The 20,579-nt window shown below is 50.7% G+C and overlaps 2 protein-coding genes across 3 annotated transcripts; one reads left to right on the forward strand and one right to left on the reverse strand.

The window, feature by feature from the left end:
* Positions 1-5: 5 nt before the first annotated feature.
* Positions 6-6,239, forward strand: Znhit1 (zinc finger HIT-type containing 1). 2 transcript variants are annotated; one of them, XM_041648463.1, is made up of 5 exons: positions 6-140; positions 2,355-2,525; positions 5,561-5,640; positions 5,762-5,931; positions 6,022-6,239. In XM_041648463.1, the coding sequence occupies exons 1-5, from the start codon at positions 122-124 to the stop codon at positions 6,041-6,043; spliced, it is 462 nt and encodes a 153-aa protein (XP_041504397.1). In that variant the 5' UTR covers positions 6-121; the 3' UTR covers positions 6,044-6,239. The 2 variants fall into 2 exon arrangements, with proteins under 2 accessions (XP_041504397.1, XP_041504396.1); XM_041648462.1 differs by lacking the exon at positions 6-140 and adding an exon at positions 589-729.
* A 3,952-nt stretch (positions 6,240-10,191) lies between these two features.
* Positions 10,192-19,442, reverse strand: Cldn15 (claudin 15). Its single transcript, XM_041648861.1, has 6 exons — positions 19,325-19,442; positions 18,506-18,969; positions 13,748-13,912; positions 11,396-11,477; positions 11,193-11,309; positions 10,192-11,111 (listed from the first exon to the last, which is right to left on the reverse strand). Exons 2-6 carry the CDS (start codon positions 18,720-18,722, stop codon positions 11,009-11,011), a joined length of 684 nt encoding a protein of 227 aa, XP_041504795.1. The 5' UTR covers positions 18,723-18,969; positions 19,325-19,442; the 3' UTR covers positions 10,192-11,008.
* Between the last annotated feature and the right edge of the window lie 1,137 nt (positions 19,443-20,579).

Below are 20,579 nucleotides of genomic sequence, written 5' to 3' on the forward strand. Positions count from 1 at the left end.
TGGATTCCGACTCTGGGAGAAGGTTCTGGGAAAAGGGAAGCCGAGCCCGCTGTGAGGAGGAGCTGGGCTTGGGACTCCGCCCTGGAAAAAAGGCGTAACCCGAGGCCACCGAAAACCCGAGATGCAGACGGCGAGACAAGGCAAGGCTTGTCCCGTGGGCGCGGGCTGGGGGTGGGGAGGAGCCGGGGAACCGAGCCCCCGGGGAGGGTCCAGGGGACGCGGGGGCGAGTCTTGGCCGCAGTCCGGATCCGGAGGAGGACTGGACGGCGAGGCCCGCGAGGGCGCGCGGCGGGGACGACGGGCCCGGAGAGGCGGGATCGCGCGGACATCGCTGCGGGCGGGGGTTCCACAAAGCCCCGAACCTGCCCACCACGCCTCCCGCTTCCCGGGGACACGCCCCGGGACCCCGCAAACCTCCCGCACCATGTTTTAAAAGTAACCCTTGGCGGGTGGGGCGGGTCAGGGGCTCCTAGGTTTTTGTTTTTGTTTTTTTAAAACAACCACACCGAGACCGGAAGTAGGTTTGCCCCTATCAAAGATGGCGGAAAAGCTTTCTGGTCTCCAAGGGAACAACACGGCCGACTTCAAATAGGCGGGGCTTGACTGCGCACGCGCCCGAGTGCACGCCACCGGAAGGGATGCGCTTGGGCCGAGGGTGGGTGGTTAATACGCGTGCGCAGTAGACTCTTCCGACAACTGTTGCGCAAATGGTGGAGAAGAAACCCTCGGGTACGTGAGCCTTTAGAGGTTCGCCCTTTTCTGCATCCCAAGTTCGAATCCATCTTAACATTACCCCGCCGCCCGGTTATTCCTGTCAAATCCCCTTGCAGGCCCTCTCGCCCGGCGTTGGGGCAGCGCCGCAACCATTCATTCGTGTTTGGTGAATGTTTTGGTGAATGTTTGCCGTAAGCTAGACACCAGGGATGGAGAGGAGAGCCTTGTCATTCCAAAGCCTGGGTGCAATGAGCATTTGTACCCACCCCAGCTTCTGGATGGAGGGGACGGAGACGCTTAGGAAATCAAAGGCCTTGGCTTTAGGTTCACCACCACCACGCACGCCACTCTTCAAGTTCTTTTTTATTTATCGAGACAAGTTTCACTTTGTACCCTAGGCTGCCTGTGTAGTTAGGCTGGTCCTGCCTCAGCCTCTCGATGTCTTGTAACCAGGTCTGTGGTTTGAGAGGGTTCTGGCTTGAGACTGGCATGTTATGTGGAACACAGCTCTTTCTTTGCGTTAGAAGCACCAGGAATGGGCTGCCCAGGTGACCCAGTAGGTAAGGGTGTTTGCTGCCAAGCTTGAGTCAGTCAGTCCCTAGGACCCACATGATGGGAGAAAAAAAATTCCACAAATTGTCCTCTGTCCTCCACCCGTGTACTGCGGTACCCACATGCGCACAGAAACACATAAAATAAATGAGCTTTTTGAAGTATGAAATGCTAGAGAAAGAGGCCAGGGATTTGGCTCGGCTGGTAGAGGGCTTGTCTGGTAGGCACAAAGCTCTGTTTCATTCCCCAGCACCACAGAAACCACAGGCGTGGTGGTGCATAAGAGGTCATTCAGAGTCGTGCCCAGCTACGTAGTAAGTTCCAGGCCAGTCTGGGCCTCCTGAGACCCTCCTGAAGGTTGGGGGGAGGTGGGGTTATTAATAGAAGAAGGACAAGCAGAGGTGGCCTGAAGAGGGGGGCCAAGATGTGGGACTGGAAAGCACACCAGCTGTGACAGGAGGACAGTTGGAAGTCACGCCAAGGAACAGAGACTCTTAGTTCAAGGAAGGTATTCAGTGCAGTCACAGGGCATAGGAATGCAACTCAGGCTGAAGGAACATTCTAGAAACATACGCTGGATTTGGCCCTGCAGAGTCACAGGTGTGTTGAATAGGGAAGCCAGAGGTCAACATAGTGTCAATCCTCTACATACACTCCCTTATTCTTTAAAATTTATATATGCGTGTGTGTGTATTGCTATGTGCGAATGGAATGTTAGATAAAGGCTAGGGATTTGTGCCCACGGAGGACCTGGAGCTGGAGTTACAGATGGTTGTGAATCACCCTAGTGGTTAATGGTACTGTGTGCTGGGAAACGGAACTGTAACTCTGCAAGAGCAGAAAGTGCTCTCAACCCCTGTGCCATCTCTCTAACTGCAATTTATTGTGTCTCGAGTTACTGCTGGTACTGGGGACGAAGAGCATGAAAGGCTGAAGTCGGCTCCCCCAGCTGAAAGGAAGCAGAGTCAAGAACTGGGAACTTCCCGCAGCATAGTGATGGGGCAAGGCCGGGAGACTGTGGCTTTCTGCCCTACCAGCCCAGCTGCCTTCCTTTCTTGTCTTCCATAACTCTTGTTTGTCCCATCTAGTTCGCTCCCAGGACCCTGGACAGCGGCGGGTGCTGGACCGGGCAGCCCGGCAGCGGCGGATCAATCGACAGCTCGAGGCTTTAGAGAACGACAATTTCCAGGATGACCCCCACGCAGGCCTCCCCCAGCTGGGCAAGAGGCTGCCTCAGTTTGATGACGATGCAGACACAGGTGTGGTGGGGGTTGTGGGAGAGAGGATGAGATGGTGTCGCGAAGTTCCCGGCAACCTGTTACCTCAGATGCCATGGAGCAGAGATGGGAATTGAATCTTTATTGTATTTTTTCATTTCTTTAGTGTGTGTGTGTATTTATGCATGTGTGTGTCTGTGCAGTTTTGCACATGCTTGCATGTGGAGGTCAGACAGAAACTTATTGGTTCTCGCCTTCCACCCTATAGCAGCGTTTGAACTAAGTCACTCAGGTTGCTGGGTTTGGCTGCAGGTGCCAGCCCCTGGTTCTTCAAAACTTCAATTTATTTAGACAGTCGACAATCTGAGAAGAGAATGCATCTTCAGTCAGCAGGTTATACACAGACAAAATGCTGTTGGTCATTCTGGATTGACTGACTTCCAGTCTCTCCCCTCTGTGTCACGTTTCTGAGACTTGTGGTGACTATGTCTCTCATTATCATCCCTTGATCTTGTCCCTCATTCTGTTGATGTCTGAGCTGGTGGGCAAAGGCACTTTGAACCACTGAGTAACTCAGTGTCTGCTGGGGTTACCTTTGTCCTCCAAGGATGCCTGGACTGGGAGGGCAGGATTAACTTGACAAAAAACCATCAACAGCTGTGTTTGCTAAGCTAGTGATAAATGTACATGCCTGTTCTTTCTCTGCTCTTCCTATTGCGGGAGGATTTTGTCTGTCTGTGTGGACTATTATTCTAAGATGTGTTACATTTGTTTATGCTGTGGAGTATATTTTTTGTTTGTTTGTTTGTTTTTTTAAAAAAATATTTATTTATTATGTATACAATATTCCATCTGTGTGTATGTCTGCAGGCCAGAAGAGGGGCACCAGACCTCATTACAAATGGTTGTGAGCCACCATGTGGTTGCTGGGAATCGAACTCAGGACCTTTGGAAGAGCAGACAATGCTCTTAACCACCGAGCCATCTCTCCAGCCCCCTGTGGAGTATATGTTTAATGATGCAAAGATGTGTTGCATTCTTTTATGTTGCATTTGTTTTACTCTGTGAAGCTGGGTTACTTTGCCTGTCTAAAATACCTGATTGGTCTAGTAAAGAGCTGAATGACCAATAGCAAGGCAGGAGAAAGGATGGACAGGGCTGGCAGGCAGAGAGAATAAACAGAAGGGGAAAAGAGGGTTGAGGAAACAAGAGAGATCAGGAGTGCAGAAGGAGAATAGGAAGACTCCAGGGGCCAGCCACCCAGCTACACAGCAAGCAACAAAGTAAGAAGTAAAGAAAGGTATATAGAAATAGAGAAAGATAAAAACCCAGAGGCAAAAGGTAGACATGATAATTTAAGAAAAGCTGGCTAGAAACAAGCCAAGCTAAGACTTGGCATTTATAAGTAAGAATAAGCCTCCGTGTATATGATTGTTTGGGAGCTGTGTGGTGGGCCCCCCAAAGGAGCTAAAGAGCAAAGAAGTAAAACAGCCAACTACAGTCTATATTTTGAGAAAGGGTCTCTATATATAGGCCAGACAGGCCTTGCACTCACAGAGATCCTCCTGCCTCTGCCTCTCAGGTGCTGGGATCAAAGGTGTTCGCCACTACTGCCCAGAGAGATTTTTAAAATTTAAACAATTTCTGTTGCTCTATTTGTGCATATATGTGCACACATGCATGCCGTGGCATGGAATGCGGGTGGATGTCAGGACACCTTTCAGGAGTTGGCTTCCCTCTTTTGTGATGTGAGTCCTGGGGTTTCAACTCGGGCTGTCAGACTCGGCAGCAGCTCTTTACCCACGGAGCCATCTTGCTAGCTCAAGTGTGTCTTTTTTTTTTCTTTTTTTTCTTTTTTTTTCAAGACAGAGTTCTCTGTAGCTTTGGAGCCTGTCCTGGAACTAGGCTCTTGTAGACCAGGCTGGCTTCGAACTCACAGAGATCTGCCTGCCTCTGCCTCCTGAATGCTGGGATTAAAGGCATTCACCACCACCACCTGGCTTCAAGTATGTCTTTTTTTTTAATAAAAGATTTATTTATTTATTTATTTATTTATTATATATACAGCATTCCTTCTATGTATGTTTGCATGCCAGAAGAGGGCACCAGATCTCATTATAGATGGCCGTGAGCCACCATTTGGTTGCTGGGAATTGAACTCAGGACCTCTGAAAGAGCAGTCAGTGCTCTTAACCTCTAAGCCATCTCTCCAGGCCCAAGTATATCTTTTTTAATACAGAATATAAAAGTATCCAAGCCAGCAGTGGTGGTGCATGACTTTAATCCCAGCACTCGGGAGGCAGAGGCAGGTGGATCTCTGTGAGTTCAAGGCCATCTTGGTCTACAAAAGTGAATTCCAGGAGAGGCTCCAAAGCTACAGAGAAATCCTGTCTTGAAATAAATAAATAAATAAATAAATAAATAAATAAATGTATCCCTGTTGGCCGGGTGTTAGTGGTACGCACCTTAAATCTTAAAACTTGAGAGGCAAAAGCAGGCAGAACTCTGAGTTCAAAGCCACCCTGGTCTACAGACTAGTCCAGGACAGCCAGGGCTACATGGAGAAATCCTGTCTCATAAACAAAAAAACTATCCCTGTCATTGGGAAAGAAAAGAAGTCAAGGCTGTGGAGGCCCATGTGGGATGGGTCCAGCAGAGGGTGGCTGGGAACCAGTCCTGTCTTTGCCAATGACTAGTTCCTGTGCTGGGAGCAACTGTCTTCCCCTCTCTGCGCCTGCGTGTCTTCATGTGGAGTAAAAAAGATGGAGCACCAGGTATGATGGTGTGTACACCAACACACAGAAAACTGAGGCAGGAGAATTGCCACAAGTCTAAGGTTAACCTGGTCTATATCGTGAGTTTGACGTCAGCTTGGGGTATGTAATGAGACCTTATGTCAAGTCAGCGAAAACGAAAGGCCTGTGGTTTCAGCACGTGAGAAGTGGAAGCAGGAGGACTAGTCCAGGGTCATCCTTTTCTACATAGTGAGCTCATGGCCAGCCTGGGCTACCAGGATTGGAGATGTCAGGGTACAGGCAGACCCCAAGTGTCACAGCAGCTGTCCTTGGTTCCCCTAGGAAAGAAAAAGAAGAAAACTCGAGGTGACCATTTCAAGCTTCGCTTCCGGAAAAACTTCCAGGCTTTGCTGGAGGAGCAGGTGAGAGAGTCCTTGGCCTGGTGGTGGTGGTGGTTCCCTCGAAAGTAAAGGGTCCTTGGTGGACATCAGCTGCATGGCAGATCAGAGCACTTAAGATGCCTGTCCCTTCATGTCTCTGCAGAACCTGAGTGCGTCTGAGGGTCCCAACTACTTGACAGCCTGTGCGGGTCCCCCATCCCGACCCCAGCGCCCCTTCTGTGCTGTATGTGGCTTCCCATCCCCGTATACCTGTGTAAGCTGTGGTGCCCGGTACTGCACAGTGCGCTGCCTGGGCACCCACCAGGAGACCAGGTGAGCCTGACTCTAACCATGCCCTAGTGCCATTCCACACAGCATCCAGGACCTCTCTCCGCCTCCAACGGGCTTCTTTTCTCTCTGCAGGTGTCTGAAGTGGACCGTGTAAACCTGCATCAGGAGAAGAAGTACCCCCAACCCTTCCCCCAGCTCATCCTCAAAGGGTAGAGAGAAGAACCATCCATTCACGCAGCGAAGCTGTGTCCTGCCAACCAACGGAGACCACACGGACCCCGGGGACTGTGTGGGATTGGTCTAACCCACAGAGTTATAATAGATGTAAATATAAAAAGTGATCAAAAATGGCCCAGTGAAAAGAACCTGCCGGCTTTTTCTGAGGTGTTTGGAGGTGACTGTCGCTCCTGCATGTGTCCTGTCTTCCCTCGTCTGGCCTTCCGTTGTTTGCCCTCTGTGTTGTGGGGTTTATATCCCATCTCCAGCTACGCTTAAGTCATCTCTGCCTTTAGTAGCAACTGCTTTAGTTTGAGGGACTCAGTTCTCTTTCTCCCTTGTTGAGACAAGATTTTTACTGTGTCTCCCCTCAGTGGGCTTCAGGCTAGCTCTTCCGCGAGCTTCCAAGTGAGCGTCCTACATGCCATCTCACTGTAGAGGTGCTAGGATTGCAGATAGGAGCCAGGGCACGTGTAGGGGCTAAGAACCAACCGTGAGTCATCAGGCTTTCAAGGGTCCCACTGCCTTACCCGCCCGGCCATCTCCCCTGCCCTGCCTGTTAGAGCCACGGAACAACAGCCACTTGAGTACCTTTGGGAAAAAATTTCCTGCTGGGCTAGAGATGGCTCAGTGGTTAAGCACACTGGTTGCTCCTCTAGAGAACCCAGTTTCGATTTCCAGCACCCACACTACGATCTGTAACTCCAGTTTGAGGGGATCTGACACCCTCTTCTGAGGGTGCTTTATGCTCATGCTTGGAGTGCAAAGATATATGTGAAGACAAAACACACATACATAAAACAATAAACACATACATAAAAACAATAAGCAAGCAATAACACATACATAAAACAAACACATAAAACAATAAACATAAACAATAAAGACACAAAACAATAAACATACATAAAACAATGACACATGCATAGAACAATAAACGCATATACATAAAAACAATAAAAGTTAAAAAAATTCCTCCTCTTGGGGGCAGGCATCTCTTCACCAGAGGTCATAGCTTCTGGAAGCTTGTAGAGGGGCTAAGGAGGGAGGGATCCCAGCCAGCCAGTGAGGCCAGCTGCATCAACCCTGGTGGTTAGTGTCCTGTTACAATCCCTCTTCTTCACCTCCTGTCGGTTGCCTCGAGTTTTTCCCTTGTTTTTGAAGATTTAACAGCGTGTGTATGTGTGTTCCCACCGCGCTGGTTCCACGAGTTGGACTCAAGTTGTCAGTCTTGGCAGTGTGTGTGTGTGTGTGTGTGTGTGTGTTCCCACCGTGCTGGTTCCAGGAGTCGGACTAAAGCTGTCAGCCTTGGCAGTGTGTGTGTGTGTGTGCGCCCACCACGCTGGTTCCAGGAGTCGGACTCAAGTTGCCAGCCTTGGCAGCACACATCTTTGCCCGCTGAACCATCTTCACCGGCTCTATTTCTTAGTTATTCTTAGGAATTTAGTTTGGAAGGAAGTAGGGTTTTTGGATTTGTTTTGTTTTGAAACAGGGTTTCTTGTGTAGCCCTGGCTGTCCTAGGACTCCCTCTGTAGACCAGGTTGGCTTCAGACTCAGAGATCCACCTGTCTCTGCCTCCTGAGTGCTAGGATTTAAAGCATGTGCTACCATACCTGACTTGGAAGGAGGTTTTTTTTCTTTTCTTTTCTTTTTTTTTTTTTTTTTTTTTTTTTTTTTGGTTCTTCAAGACAGGGTTTCTCTGTGTAATAGTCCTAGCTGTCCTGGAACTAGCTCTTGTAGATCAGGCTAGCCTCAAACTCAAATAAACCCACCTCCCTCTGTCTTTTGAGTGCTGGGGATTAAAGGCATGTACCACCATTGCCCAGTCCTGGAAGGAGATATTTTTAATCTTTCTGGTTCTGAGTGTATTTTTACTTCTTTCTCCTCCCTCCCCTCTACTCCTGCTCCCTCCTCTTTTGCATCTCTCTCTGTTTCTCTCTCTCTCTCTTACTCTTCTTTATTTTTTTTTATGGAGTTTAATATATTACCCAAGCTCTTCTACAGAACCTCACCTAACAGGCTTCACCTGGAGGGTTCTGGGTAAACACTCCACCCTTGAGCTACACCCCCTACTCAGCTCACTTTTTATTTTGCAGTTTAAACAGGATGTCACTAGGTGGTCCAGACTGACCTCGCTCTAGCTCCAGCAGGCCTTGAACTCCTGATCTTGCTGCCTCCCCAGCAGCTGTGATTACAGACTGCACTATCACCAGCCCTTCGTGTGTTTGCAGTTATAAGCTAGCTTCAAGGGCTGGGTACCTGGGCAAGTGGAGCGAGGGCTGAGGAGCGTTGAGAAATGATAGGAGAGGGAACCAGTTCTGTCTGACACTTTAAGTGGGATCAGTCAGGCTGGTGCTTGTCCTGTCCCCATGCTCCTTAGGATGTCAGAAGAGGAGTGTGTGTGGAATTACTACAGCGTACAACTGAGCCGTTCCCAGGAAGTCAGAGGTCCCGTTGCTGATGGTGCTGGTGCTGAGACTGACATGGCGTTTACAGATCAGTGCTTCTCTAAGTGGATTGCAAGCTGTAATCATGTAATCCTGGAAATTACCCTGCTAAGTACAGCAGGGTGTCCTAAGTAGTTGTTGAACAAATGACCTTAATAAGCTACTAATGAGATCCAGCAAAGTTTTGTGAGGGTTTTTTTTTTGTTGTTGTTTTGTTTTGCTCTTTGAGACAAGTTCTCCCTAGAATTTTGTTTGGTAAGATGGTATAGTGGGTGAAGGCACTTGTGGCTGAGTCTGGGGACCCGAGTTCGATCCCTGGGACTGACTCCCACAAGTTGTCCTCTGACTTCTGCATGTATGGTTGGCACACGTGTGTGTACTCTTACACACACAAAGTACCTAAATGTTTTCGTTAGTCAGGCAGTGGTGGCGCATGCCTTTAATTCCAGCACTCAGGAGTCAGAGGCAGGAGTGTATCTCTGAGTTTGAGACCAGCTTGGTCTACAGAGTGAGTTCCAGGACAGCCAGGGCTACACAGAGAAACTCTGTCTCCAAAAAGGGGGGGATGTTTTGTTTTGTTTTGTTTTTTTAAAGTTGCCCTTGGTCTTTTATAGCTATGTGACCACACAGTGACTGAAGAAACAAGCCCAGCACAACGGCCATGCTCAATGCAGTTAAGGGTGCAGTTGTGCAACTCAGCTCAGGCTTTCTGAAAGGAAAAGGAAAGAAGAGGCAGGCAGGGGAGCCGATGCAATTGAGTGGGTTTGTTATAGAAAAAGAAAGGGCTGCTTGGCAGAACTCAGAGGCAGACCCTGCCTGCTCACCACTCAGCTGCGGGAGACACCAGTCAGGAGCCCGTCCCTTTCTCCCACTGGACTAGAAGTTTCTGTCTAGTGGCTTCATTTCCTTTCTCCCTCCCCCCTCCTTCCCTCCCTCCCTCCCCCCTCCTTCCCTCCCTCCCTCCCTTTCTCTTGTGTGTGTGTGTGTGTGTGTGTGTGTGTGTAAGTATTTGTGTACATGATAGGTGCAAAACAACCGTGGGTGTTCTGGTTCACTTCTGCTGTTAACTGACACAGCCCAAAATTATCTGAAGGAGTCTCAGTGGGGGACTGGATCAGATTGGCAAGTGGGGAGTTTTCTTATGTTCATTGATGAGGGAGGGTTCAGCCCACTGTGTGTGTTTCCATCCCTAGGCAGGTGGGCTTGGAGTCTTTTTGGAGGGGGTGTATGGTTTCGACACAGGGTTTCTCTCTGAAACAGTCGTGGCTGTCCTGGAAATCACTCTATAGACCAAGCTGGCCTCAAACTCACTGAGATCCCCCTGCCTCTGCCTCGAAGAGCTGAGATAAAGGCACACACAACCACTGCCCAGCAGGTATCACTTTCTTATAAGGTCCTCTCTCGACGCTTGAGCTTCTGTCTATATTAGAATATCTTTATTAAGAGACTGAAGAGATGACTCTGTGGATAAGAGCACTAGCAGCTGACAGAGGATCAAGATTCTGCTCCCAACACCCACAGATGTCAGCTCACCACCACCTGTAATTCCAGTTCCAGGGGATCTGGTGCCCTCTGTTGGTCTCTTCAGGTACCTGCAGGCACATGGTACACAGAAACACACACATACATGTAAATAATGCATCTTTTAAAATATCTTTATTAAACCCCAAATCTAGTTCACACGCACATACACACACACACAGACACCTGTTCTGGATCAACAGCTCCTCCATGCAGCTGGAAGAACACAGGTTAAGAGTCAAGAGAGAGAGACGCCAGGGGGCATCCCAGCTAGCAATAATTCCCTGAGGTGGGTACTGGCAATGCCTTTTGTTGAGAACCTGTGCATGCTGTTTGTGCACAGTCTGTGTGCCTGCACAGGTCGGAGGAGGGCTTCCAGCACTTTATCATTCTCTGCCTTAGACCTCTGAGACAGGGTCTCACATTGAACCTGGAGATAGGCTGGAAGCCAGTAAGCCTCAGAGAGCCTTCCCAACAGTGCTGGGGGTATGGGAGTGTGACCTGGCCTGGCTTTTTACATGGGTTCTGGGGATTTGAACTCAGATCCTCACTGGATGAGACAGCTCAAAAGTGGACAATATTGACAGTCTGTGGTTTGAGAGTGAGCCCCTCACTCGGCTGCAACTTCATGGCCCCTGAAGCCCCTGAACAATCACAATATACATTTATTTATGCATGTATTTATATGGCATCACAAGCTGCAGACACCTCTGTCCCCTTGGGTCCAGCTGTAGGAGGCCATGTGAGTTGCCCCCCGCAGCTTCTGTCCCTGGGGGAGGCTGGAGTGCCAGAGAAGGTATACCCAGAGCAGGTCATGGCTTCCAGGCGCAGGGTGGTGCCTGGAAATGGCCTGTCCTGAGGTTATTAACTGGAGACTGGTCCGAGCATCCTGGGGACACTTTTCCACTGGGGCCGTGTCCACCAGGCCAGAGCTCCTACACGTAGGCGTTTTTGCCATATTTGCCAAAGCTGACATTGCTTTCGTCTGAAGTGGTTTTGGGTATCACGACCGTAGAAGCTTTATAGGGAAGCCTGGCCCTGTGGAATTGAGAGGAAGGCAGGGTCACAGGTGGTCACAGCATGTTGCCATCCTTGCTCCATCCTCCTCCCTCTCCTCACCTGGTGGCTGGTTCCTCTTTAGAGGCGCAGCAGCAGGTGGAAAAGAGACAAATGCCGCCCAGAATGGAGAGCAGGGAGGCACTCCAGCCCAAGTAGAGAGCAGGACCCAGCTCGTACCTGAGGAGCAGAAGAGGTAAGTGCCAGCCCAGAGGGGCTAGCCCAAAACCTACCCATTGTCCTCAAGGGCAGGGTTCCTCACTTACTTGGTTCCAACATACAAGGGGTTGAAGAAGTCAGTAGTGATGTTGACGGCGTACCAGGAGATAGCCACCATTCCGCAGGTACCTGGAGAAAAGGGTGGGAGTGGTCCTCTGGGCCTTTTTCGCAGCCACAACCTCTCAAAGCAAGTGAGCTCTGAGGGGTTTGAGGGACTGGACGTCATGTCCAAGAGAAATAGTCTCTTTCCTCTGTCCCAGACACAGCCTGTGGCCCAGACACATTCAAACACAGCCTTTAGGCCACTTGAGTCCTAGGATATCTTACTTTTTTTTTTGTTTGTTCTCTGTTTGATTTTATTTTTTTTGAGATAGGGTTTCCCTGTGTATCAGTCCTGGCCATCCCAGAACTTGCTCTGTAGACCAGGCTGGCCTCGAAATCACTGAGATCCGCCTGCCTCTGCTTCCCAAGTGCTGGGATTAAAGGTGTGTGCCACCACTACTCAGTGGGATATCTTACATTTTTAAAGATAATCTTATGAAGCCTAGGCTGTGTAAAACCCAGCCTCCATCTTTGGAGGCCCCTCCCCTGTGCCCCTTGAACCTTGACCCCTCTCCAGGAAAGGTCAAGACCATTCCCACGGGCTATTTAAACTCCTCCCCCCAAAAATAAACACGTGGTTTTCCCTTTTCCTCTCCAGTGGTCATGTTGGTGACTTCCTGTTCCCCTCGGGGCCACCCAGGAGTGCAGGTTTCTAATTAAATCTGGATATTTTTTAATCTGGTCTGATTTGGCTTGATTGGGATTATTTTGCGTTGGCAGAGAGCTCACGTTAAAAAATATTCCTAACAGGCTCTCCTTGAACTCACCACATAGCCTGGCATGACCCTGATCCTGCTACCTCTTGAGATTATAATCATGAGCCACCACACAGAGTTAACTCAGTGCAGGGGATGGAACAACTGGGCTTTGAAGATGGGGGTCACAATTGGCTTCATTTTCTCTGCCAGCTAAAGAATTAAGAGGCAGGGAAAATCTCAAGCTGGCCAGGTAGCAGAGAGAAACCTTGAACACAGCAGATGAATCCGCAGGTGATTCCTGCCGACCTCCCTATGGGTTATCGTCCATCGCTGGTCACATGGCTCTATGCCTGCTAGCCCTCAAAATATACTGAGGGGCTAGGATTTAGAAAGAGTCCCCGGGGGACAAGGAGAGTGGCCATGCCTAGGTCATGAAGATGGTGAACTTCTAAGACGGCTGGCTTCCCCCTCCCTTCTGGACTTGGGACAAAAGCCTGGCAGCTTAAAACAAGGGCCTTGTTGGCTTTTATTCCTCCTGCCCATGGGTGAACTGGCTCATGGGTTCAGTGCTGGATCAGGACATGTTATGCAACAGCTGAGGGCCAATCAGTCATCCTGTCTGTCTTCACACTGACCAACCCTAAAGAGGAAAGGCTCTTCAGACTTAAACGTCCCGCCTTCAAAAGATCCTGGACTTTTGGCTTCTCAGTTCCCCCTCTGCCTTGCTGAGTGTTCCTCTGTGTGTCTGCTGCATGCGTGTGTCTCCTCGTGCCCGATAAATGCCTTTTCTCACCTGCTGATTCATCTGCTGTGTTCAAGGTTTCTCTCGGCTACCTGGCCAGCTTGAGATTTTCCCTGCCTCTTAATTCTTTAGCTGTCAGAGAAAATGATCATGACCCCTGTCTTTGAAAGCCTGGTTGTCGAGAAAGTCTTTCCTGCCCCGACAGACATCCCTGTGAGTTATCACCCGTCACTTGTCACGCTGGCTGGGGGACCTTTCCAAACCTTCAAATCTAGAAAATGGGAAATACCTACCCTGTCTGGATTTTTTAAAATGACTATTATCAATATTATTGTTTTACTACTATTGGTGTGCGGGGGTATGTGTGTGAGTACAGGTGCTCACTTTCAGTTGGTTCTTCCCATCCACCCCGGGGATACCTGGACCAATCTTGGGTCACCTCAAAATCCATTTCTTCGCTCACCAGTTCTGCATGGTTTTTTGTGAAGAAACGTGTGCAGAAATGTAACAAGCTGGACAGTAAGGTATAGGCCGTCTATAGCATTGTTACTGTGTGTGTGTGTATACACCATGACTCTGATCCCCCGTAAGTTTCGGAGGAAATAGCCTCTCAGGCCTGGCAGGGATGTGGCACAGCTGTGTGTGGAGCAGCTCTACTCTTGGACACTAAGTTGTGGTCTAGAGATTTGCCGAGTACAGACAGGGTAGGGAACAGGGAGAGATGGCCAAGAGACAGCAGGGGTCAACGAGGAGGAGAAGGTGAGGTACGCTTGAGAGCAGGAGAGGAGGACAAGAGAAGCCGCCGGGGGCTGTGGCGAGGGCCTCCCTAACCCACACACCCCCTACTCCCTCATTACCAGCAAGGATGTGGAAAGTTCCTGCAATGGCCAGCATCTTGACCTTCACGGAGAGATCGATGTTTCCCACGTTGGTGCAGCGCAGCCCCACCATGCCCAGAAAGAGGCCCAGGAAGCCCAGGAGGATGGCAGTGATCATGAGGGCGCGGCAGCCCTGGACATACCCTGGGGAGCGGGCAGGGTGAAGCTGTCAGTGTATCTCTTCCACACATCCCTCGGCCGCCATGCTTTCCCACTGGTCTCTAGCACCTAAAGCTCCTAGCAATTTTCCTCTCTGGGATTCACATCAACCTCCCTGTTGGCTCCCTCGTCCTGCACCCCTCCTTTCCCTGCTGGGGTGCTACTGTTGAAACTTTAAAAAAATGAGGGGAAGGGTGCTGGGGCTGGCCCACACCCTTAATTCCAGCACTTGGGAGGCAGAAGTAGGTGTATCTCTTTGAATTTGAGGCTAGCCTGGTCTACAGAGTGAGTTCCAGGACAGCCAGGGCTACACAGAGAAACCCTGTCTCAAAAAAAAAAAAAAAAAAAAAAAAAAAAAAAAAAAAAAAAAACCAAACCAAAGCACTCAAACAAAAAAACATAACATAAACCCAGGCCTCATATTTGTTAAATAACTGAGCATAACCTTAAGCTTCTGATCCTTTTGTCGTCGTCCCGTGTTCGTCTGTGTTGTGTCCATCAGTCCGTGTCCCATCCCTCCACCCCTGCTAGCATGACAGGCACACACAACCAGACCTGGTTTATCTAGTGCTGGGGATTCAACCCAGGTGTTGCCAAATTCCTTCCCTGGGGGAATATAACAAATGTCTACTCCTTCCTCTTGAGGTCCCAGGAGAACAAACCAAAGTAGGATTCCACCAAATACCACCTTGGGGGAACCAGCGAGTTAACTGGGCTGCCTCACAGAGAGCACAGAGAGTGCTTAACTGGCAGAAGGATGGCTGACCCAAAGTAGCCACAACAGTCTTCACCCGGTGTGGACGATGCTCCCATAGCCACAGAGATGAAGCCCCGTCTCCCAGCTGTCCCCTTGAGGAGAGATATACACACACATATAGATAAACACACACACACATATATATATATATATAAATACACACACACACACATACACACATATTCCAGCCTCTCCCTAAGACACCCATGCGATGAGGGTAGAATTGCAAACAAATGGTTGGGAGGGGTGACTGGGAGGTTGGGGTGAGGGTTCCATGCCTCCCATCCTCTCCTTTTCTTATAAAGAATGTCATCAGTCCACAAGCCTGCCTCTCTGAAGGACTCACTAGATCTCACTAGAACTTCAGCATGTTAGGCAAGCACTCTACCAACAGGAGGCGCTACGTCCCCTGCCTGTGTGTTTGTTTGTTTATTGGTTGATTGATTGAGACAAGGTCAAACTGGCCTTGTCAAGGATGATCTTGAGGTAACTCTTGATTCTCCTGCCTCAGCTCCTGGGTTGCTGGGATTACAGACCTGTGCCGACATTCCAACACCATGGACGCTCTGGGTTGGAGTTGAATTTCTTCTGGAGTGACCAGCAGGGGGCAGTAGTGACTCAGAGCAGATGGTCTAGAGCTGGGGGTGGTGGTGGTGGTGGTTGGGGGCTGGGGAGCTGGGAAACCTGAGCCAAGGAACTCATCCCAGTCACTTCAGCTCATAATCTTTTGGTGCCTCAGTTTCCCTTTTCTCAAAGACGAGGAAAGCTGCTATCTCCTCCTCCTTTTGACGGTTGTCAAGCACTCTCAGGGACCTTGTACCCCTTTCCCGGGTGGGGCCCATAGCACGGTGGAGTTACGAGGTAAGGAGGAGGGACAAAGTTCTCTGAGAGGACATTATGACTCCCAGCCGCACCTTCTAGAATTCCCCACCATTTTTGTTTGTTTGTTTGTTTGTTTGGTTTGGTTTGGTTTGGTTTTTTTCGGAGACTGGGCTTTCTCGGAAACAGTCCTGGTTGTCCTGGAACTCATTCTGCAGACCAGGCTGGCCTTGAACACACAGAGACCTACCTGCCTCTGCCTCCTGAGAGTTGGGATTAAAGGTGTGCACTACCACCTGGCTTCCCACCAGTTCTTTTTTTTTTTTTTTTTTTTTTTTTGGTTTTTCGAGACAGGGTTTCTCTGTAGCTTTGGAGCCTGTCCTGGAACTATCTCTGTAGACCAGGCTGGTCTCGAACTCACAGAGATCCGCCTGCCTCTGCCTCCCGAGTGCTGGGATTAAAGGCGTGTGCCACCATCGCCCGGCTCAGTTCTTTTTTTTTTTAATTTATTTATTCTTATTTTATGTACATTGGTGTTTTGCCTGCATGTATGTCTGTGTGAGGGTGTCAGTTCCTGGGGAGTTATAGACAGTTGTGAGCTGCCATGCGGGTGCTGGGAACTGAACCAGGGTCTTTTGGAAGAGTAGTCAGTGCTCTTAACCGCTGAGCCATCTCTCCAGGACCCACCAATTCTTAATGTGCAGAGAATGCTGATGGAGAAAGGAAAGATGACTGAAGGACCTACAGGTCCGTGGGTCCAGTGTCACAGTGGCTTGGCTTGGTGAGCGATGTGGGAAATCACCCCCGTACCCAAGAGGTTGAGGCAAGGGGGCTGTAAGGTCAAGGCCAGCCTGGGCATCTCAGCAAGATTGTCTCAAAATGAAAAATAAGAAGAAAGCCGGGCGGTGGTGGCGCACACCTTTAATACCAGGACTTGAGAGGCAGAGGCAGGTGGATCTCTGGGAGTTCGAGGCCAGCCTGGTCTACAGAGTGAGTTCCAGGACAGTCAAGGCTACACAGAGAAACCCTGCCTCAAAAACAAAAACAAAACAACCCAATAAAATGAAAATAATAAATAAGAAGAGGGCTGGGGCTCTGCCTCAGAGGTAGAGCATTTGCTTGTGATTCCCCAGGGAGGGGCTGGGGTAGGGTGGCTCTTAGAGCTTGAACACCAGCCTAGAATCCCCCAGTGAGGGATAGAGGGTATTGTCTAGCATGCATATAGTTCTTAGTTTAACCTCTAGTACTGGGTGCAAACAGATAGGATCCCTCTTGGGACTCAGCAGACCACAGAGGAAGAAACTGGTCCTCAGCCCAGACACAGTGGATTAGAATCACAGCTTCCTCTCCACTTCCTTGGCCTCTAGGCGGGGTGCTTAGCTCTGCAGAGTGGTCCAGCTAATGATGCAAATATTTCTGAAAAGCACAGATGTGTGTGGGGGAAGGGCAGTGTCCATATAAAAGGAAGAGCTAGATATGGTGGTGAACACCTGTAATCCCAGCACCTAGGAGGCCGATGCAAGAGGATCTTTCTGAGTTTAGGGTCAGCCTAGGACCACATAGTGAGGTCGGGGAACGAACTACATAGTAACACCATGCCTTAAAATACCACACACACACACATAAACACACACACACACACATAAATACACACACACACACACACACACACACACCCCACAAAACAACCCAAACCCAAAAACACGAAAAGGAAGTGATTACAGCCCTGGAGGCCTGGAGACCTCAAGGCTTTCCATCCTCCATCACCCCCAGCAACCTCCCATGTGATTTTCCTCCAAATTCATGTTCTCTTGCAGGCAAAGAGCAGCAACACGGTGAGAGGCCCCTCTTGAGTGGCCAGGCTCACAACCAAATGCCCTCTGCACACCGGGGATGCAGCAGGCTGGCTGGGCACCGAGTTGCCCATATCTATGGTCCCTTCTGAGCACTACTGCTCTGAGTTTGTGATCCACCCAGACACCATCACTGCTCAGGGCACCTTCCAGACTGATGGGGCCATTTCCCAGCACCTACTTTCCCACCCTGGGGGGGCCTCAGAGCCTCCCACCCGCTCATCATCTACAGTCGGATTCCTCGAAACGCAAGATCGGAACCTACTGGCAGGAGCAACCAGGGAGGGTTCTCGGTCATCAACTCTTGGTTTCTGTAGCACGGGGGAGACTAGGAAGTCCAAATGGACCCCTTGGGGGAAATGACGGCATGGGGGTGACGGAGGGTTATTGTGCAGAGGAGCAAGGGGCAGGCAATGCAGGTAGCAAAGGAACGCCAGGGCCCAAGTTAGAGCTGCATGCGGTAGCATGCTAACATCTTCAAACAAAGCAAAACAATAACAACAAAAGCCACACTCTGAGCCCCAAATATACATGCGTGTCCACATAACCACTCTCCAGCATCCACCCACTTTCAGGAGAGTCTCCTCCACAATAAGGGAGCTGCGTCAAGTTCAGCAGGGTAGGTAGACCAGTCTGTTAGTGTCCAGAGGGTTACTGGGGCTAGCAGTCAATCAACCAAGATGGAGTCTTGGTCTCACCCCTGCCAACTGAGCAAACATTCCCCAGAATAAAACACTAAAATATATATATAGTCAACGTCCCATTCACGCCTGCAAGTTTTGTTGCCTAGAGGCCTCGTGACCACTCGCGCACCGGCACCGTGACTGCTCTTAGTTTGCGGATGGCCAAGACCAAATTCATCATCCAAGACCATCACTCATCTGCGGGCTAGAGCTAGCAAAGGCCTGGATTGCACCTGGAAGCTCGACTTAGCTAAGGAGGGTCACACGTCAGGACAGGGAGCCATGTATAGCTCTGGGTCATGCAGGACTCTTTGCTGCAGCTGCCCGGAACCGAGGGCTTGACCTGAACTTGTCGTTATGGTGCCTAGGCCAGAACAACGGCAACCACCTCCAACCTGTCCTCTAGGATATCTCCAGCCAGCCACCCAATCTCCCTCTGTCCCCTAGAGCCCCCTTCACCCCATACCAGAGAGGGCCAGCATGGAAGGGAACTCCCAGCAGTTGGAGACTCCCATGGAGTCGGTGGCACAGCTGTACCATAGGTTCTCAAAGATGGTGTTGGTGGTGATGACGTTCCCATTGACGGTAGACACTCTCCAGTAGCTGTTGGGTAGGGTCACCCCCAGCATCAGCAGTCCCAGGGCTGCCATGAAGAAGCCGAAGGTCTCCACAGCTATCGACATGCTGGGATGCAGATCCCCCAAGGGGCTGGAGCCCCAGGGATTGGGATAGATGTGGCACCTCCAGGTGAATTCTGGGGGCTTTGGAGACTAAGGAGGGAGAAGGGTGTAGGACGGGCCGTGCAGCTGCGATCCTCGTCTGCCTTCTCCTGGAGCTCAGGTCTGATTGTCTCGGCCCAGTCTCTGGGACTCTCTCCTTCCTGGCAGGTCAGAGGAATGAGCCAAGCCTGCTCCGCTCAGCAGCTGTTGACTGCGATGGAGGGAATAAACGGGCCAAAAGTCCACCCCCTCCCCCGGCCTAGCCCGGGACTCCCCGCCCTAAGAGGGGGGGGGGAGCTTGGACTTACTAGGAGACTCAGGGATACAGCCAAGGAAGAAGCAGCCCCCAGGGATCCATCAGGAATCCAGGGGAAGTGGCCTGTCTCTGACTCAGCTGTCACCAGGGTCGGGGAATGAAATGAGGGACAGAGAGTTTTCGGTAGCTGAGAGATCAGCGTGTCAAGAGAGAAGAGAACCTCCAACGGGCCCACCACAGGCTTCTGCGATGGATTGAGACTCCCCAAGAGCAACCCAAGTCACTGAAGACCCCAAGTTGGGACACTTACATCCCCCGAGGACCAGGAAGGTTGATTCCGGGGCGACAGAAGCTCTGGAACCCAGCCACCTGGTTCCCACTAGACTCCAGCATTATCAAAGGGCTGGAGGTTTTGGCTCTCAGCCTTGTTGACACAACATTATTGGCTTCTTAGGTTGTAATGGGAGTTGGGACCACAGATCACAGCTCCCGGCACACTCCCATCGCCCCAGCAGTTGGTAATTGCCCTGGATCTGAAAGCTGCAGGCTGAGGTGAGGCCACCAATGCTACTTTCCTCCAAACTTCCTGAATTGTCCCTCCCGGAGCTGACCTTTGACGCTTCGGTATTGAGCTTGATCTCATTGCCAAGGGCCCAGGGGCCCAGGGTTGGGGGATGGATCGCGAGCCTAGGAAATGATTCTGGTTGATCTCTCTGCCTATTCACTTACTGAGAACTTATCACCAGCTCTATTAATTCATTCTGATTAACGGAAGCCTCTGGGTCCCCCAACTCCATCCTGGCTGCGCACCTGTCTGAGCATAAAGATTGCCTTCTTGACCACGTCTCGCTTGGTGAGTTGGCACCAGTGTTCCCTTTCTGGAGTATGTGAGACAAAGCCATGCCCTCTGACACCCCCACCCTTTTCCTGCAGCAGACTCCTCCGTGCTCCCCCCAGGTACCTCCCCCCCCCCCCCAGCAAGCCTGGCAGGGGCTGTGGAATGATAAGTATGCCGGGAAGCCAAACAGGCCCACGCAGAGCCTGGCACAGGGGGCGTGGGGTGAGATCTGTGAGCTCTCTGCCTCCCGTCCCACAGGCTGGGATTGGGGTATCCTGTGCCCGACAACCCCCACAGCCCCTGGCATCTTCATACGGCTTCCTCTCTCATACTACGTCATCCATCCATGGCCCCCTAAGAAGGACTGGATAGAGGAAGGGGAGGGGGCGGCAAGACAAAGGGAGGGAAGGGCGGAGGTTTTCGGAGGAAGCCCAGTGGGGGCCCCCTGCAGTGGAAAACTCCAGGCGGCTTAGTGGGTCAGAGGAGACCACGGTCATAAATCCCAGGCTGCTGTTCCCTCTTCTGTTTGCTGTTCTCCCAGGATTCTGGGGCAATGGAAAGGCCATGTACTCCGAGCTGTTCCCTGTTCCTGCCTTGTGCATTCAGGATAGGGGAGGAAGGAAGGGTGTGGGCTGGGATGTAGGCAAAGGAACCTGAAGGGGGGTAGCGGGGGCCACAGTGCACCCAGTGAACCCGCTCCTCCCTCAACAGACTCTCCAGCACAGAG

This window comes from Microtus oregoni, unplaced genomic scaffold, assembly GCF_018167655.1.
Source record: "Microtus oregoni isolate MIOR12 unplaced genomic scaffold, Mior012 000003F_ref0000135, whole genome shotgun sequence".
Taxonomy (NCBI): Eukaryota; Metazoa; Chordata; class Mammalia; order Rodentia; family Cricetidae; genus Microtus; species Microtus oregoni.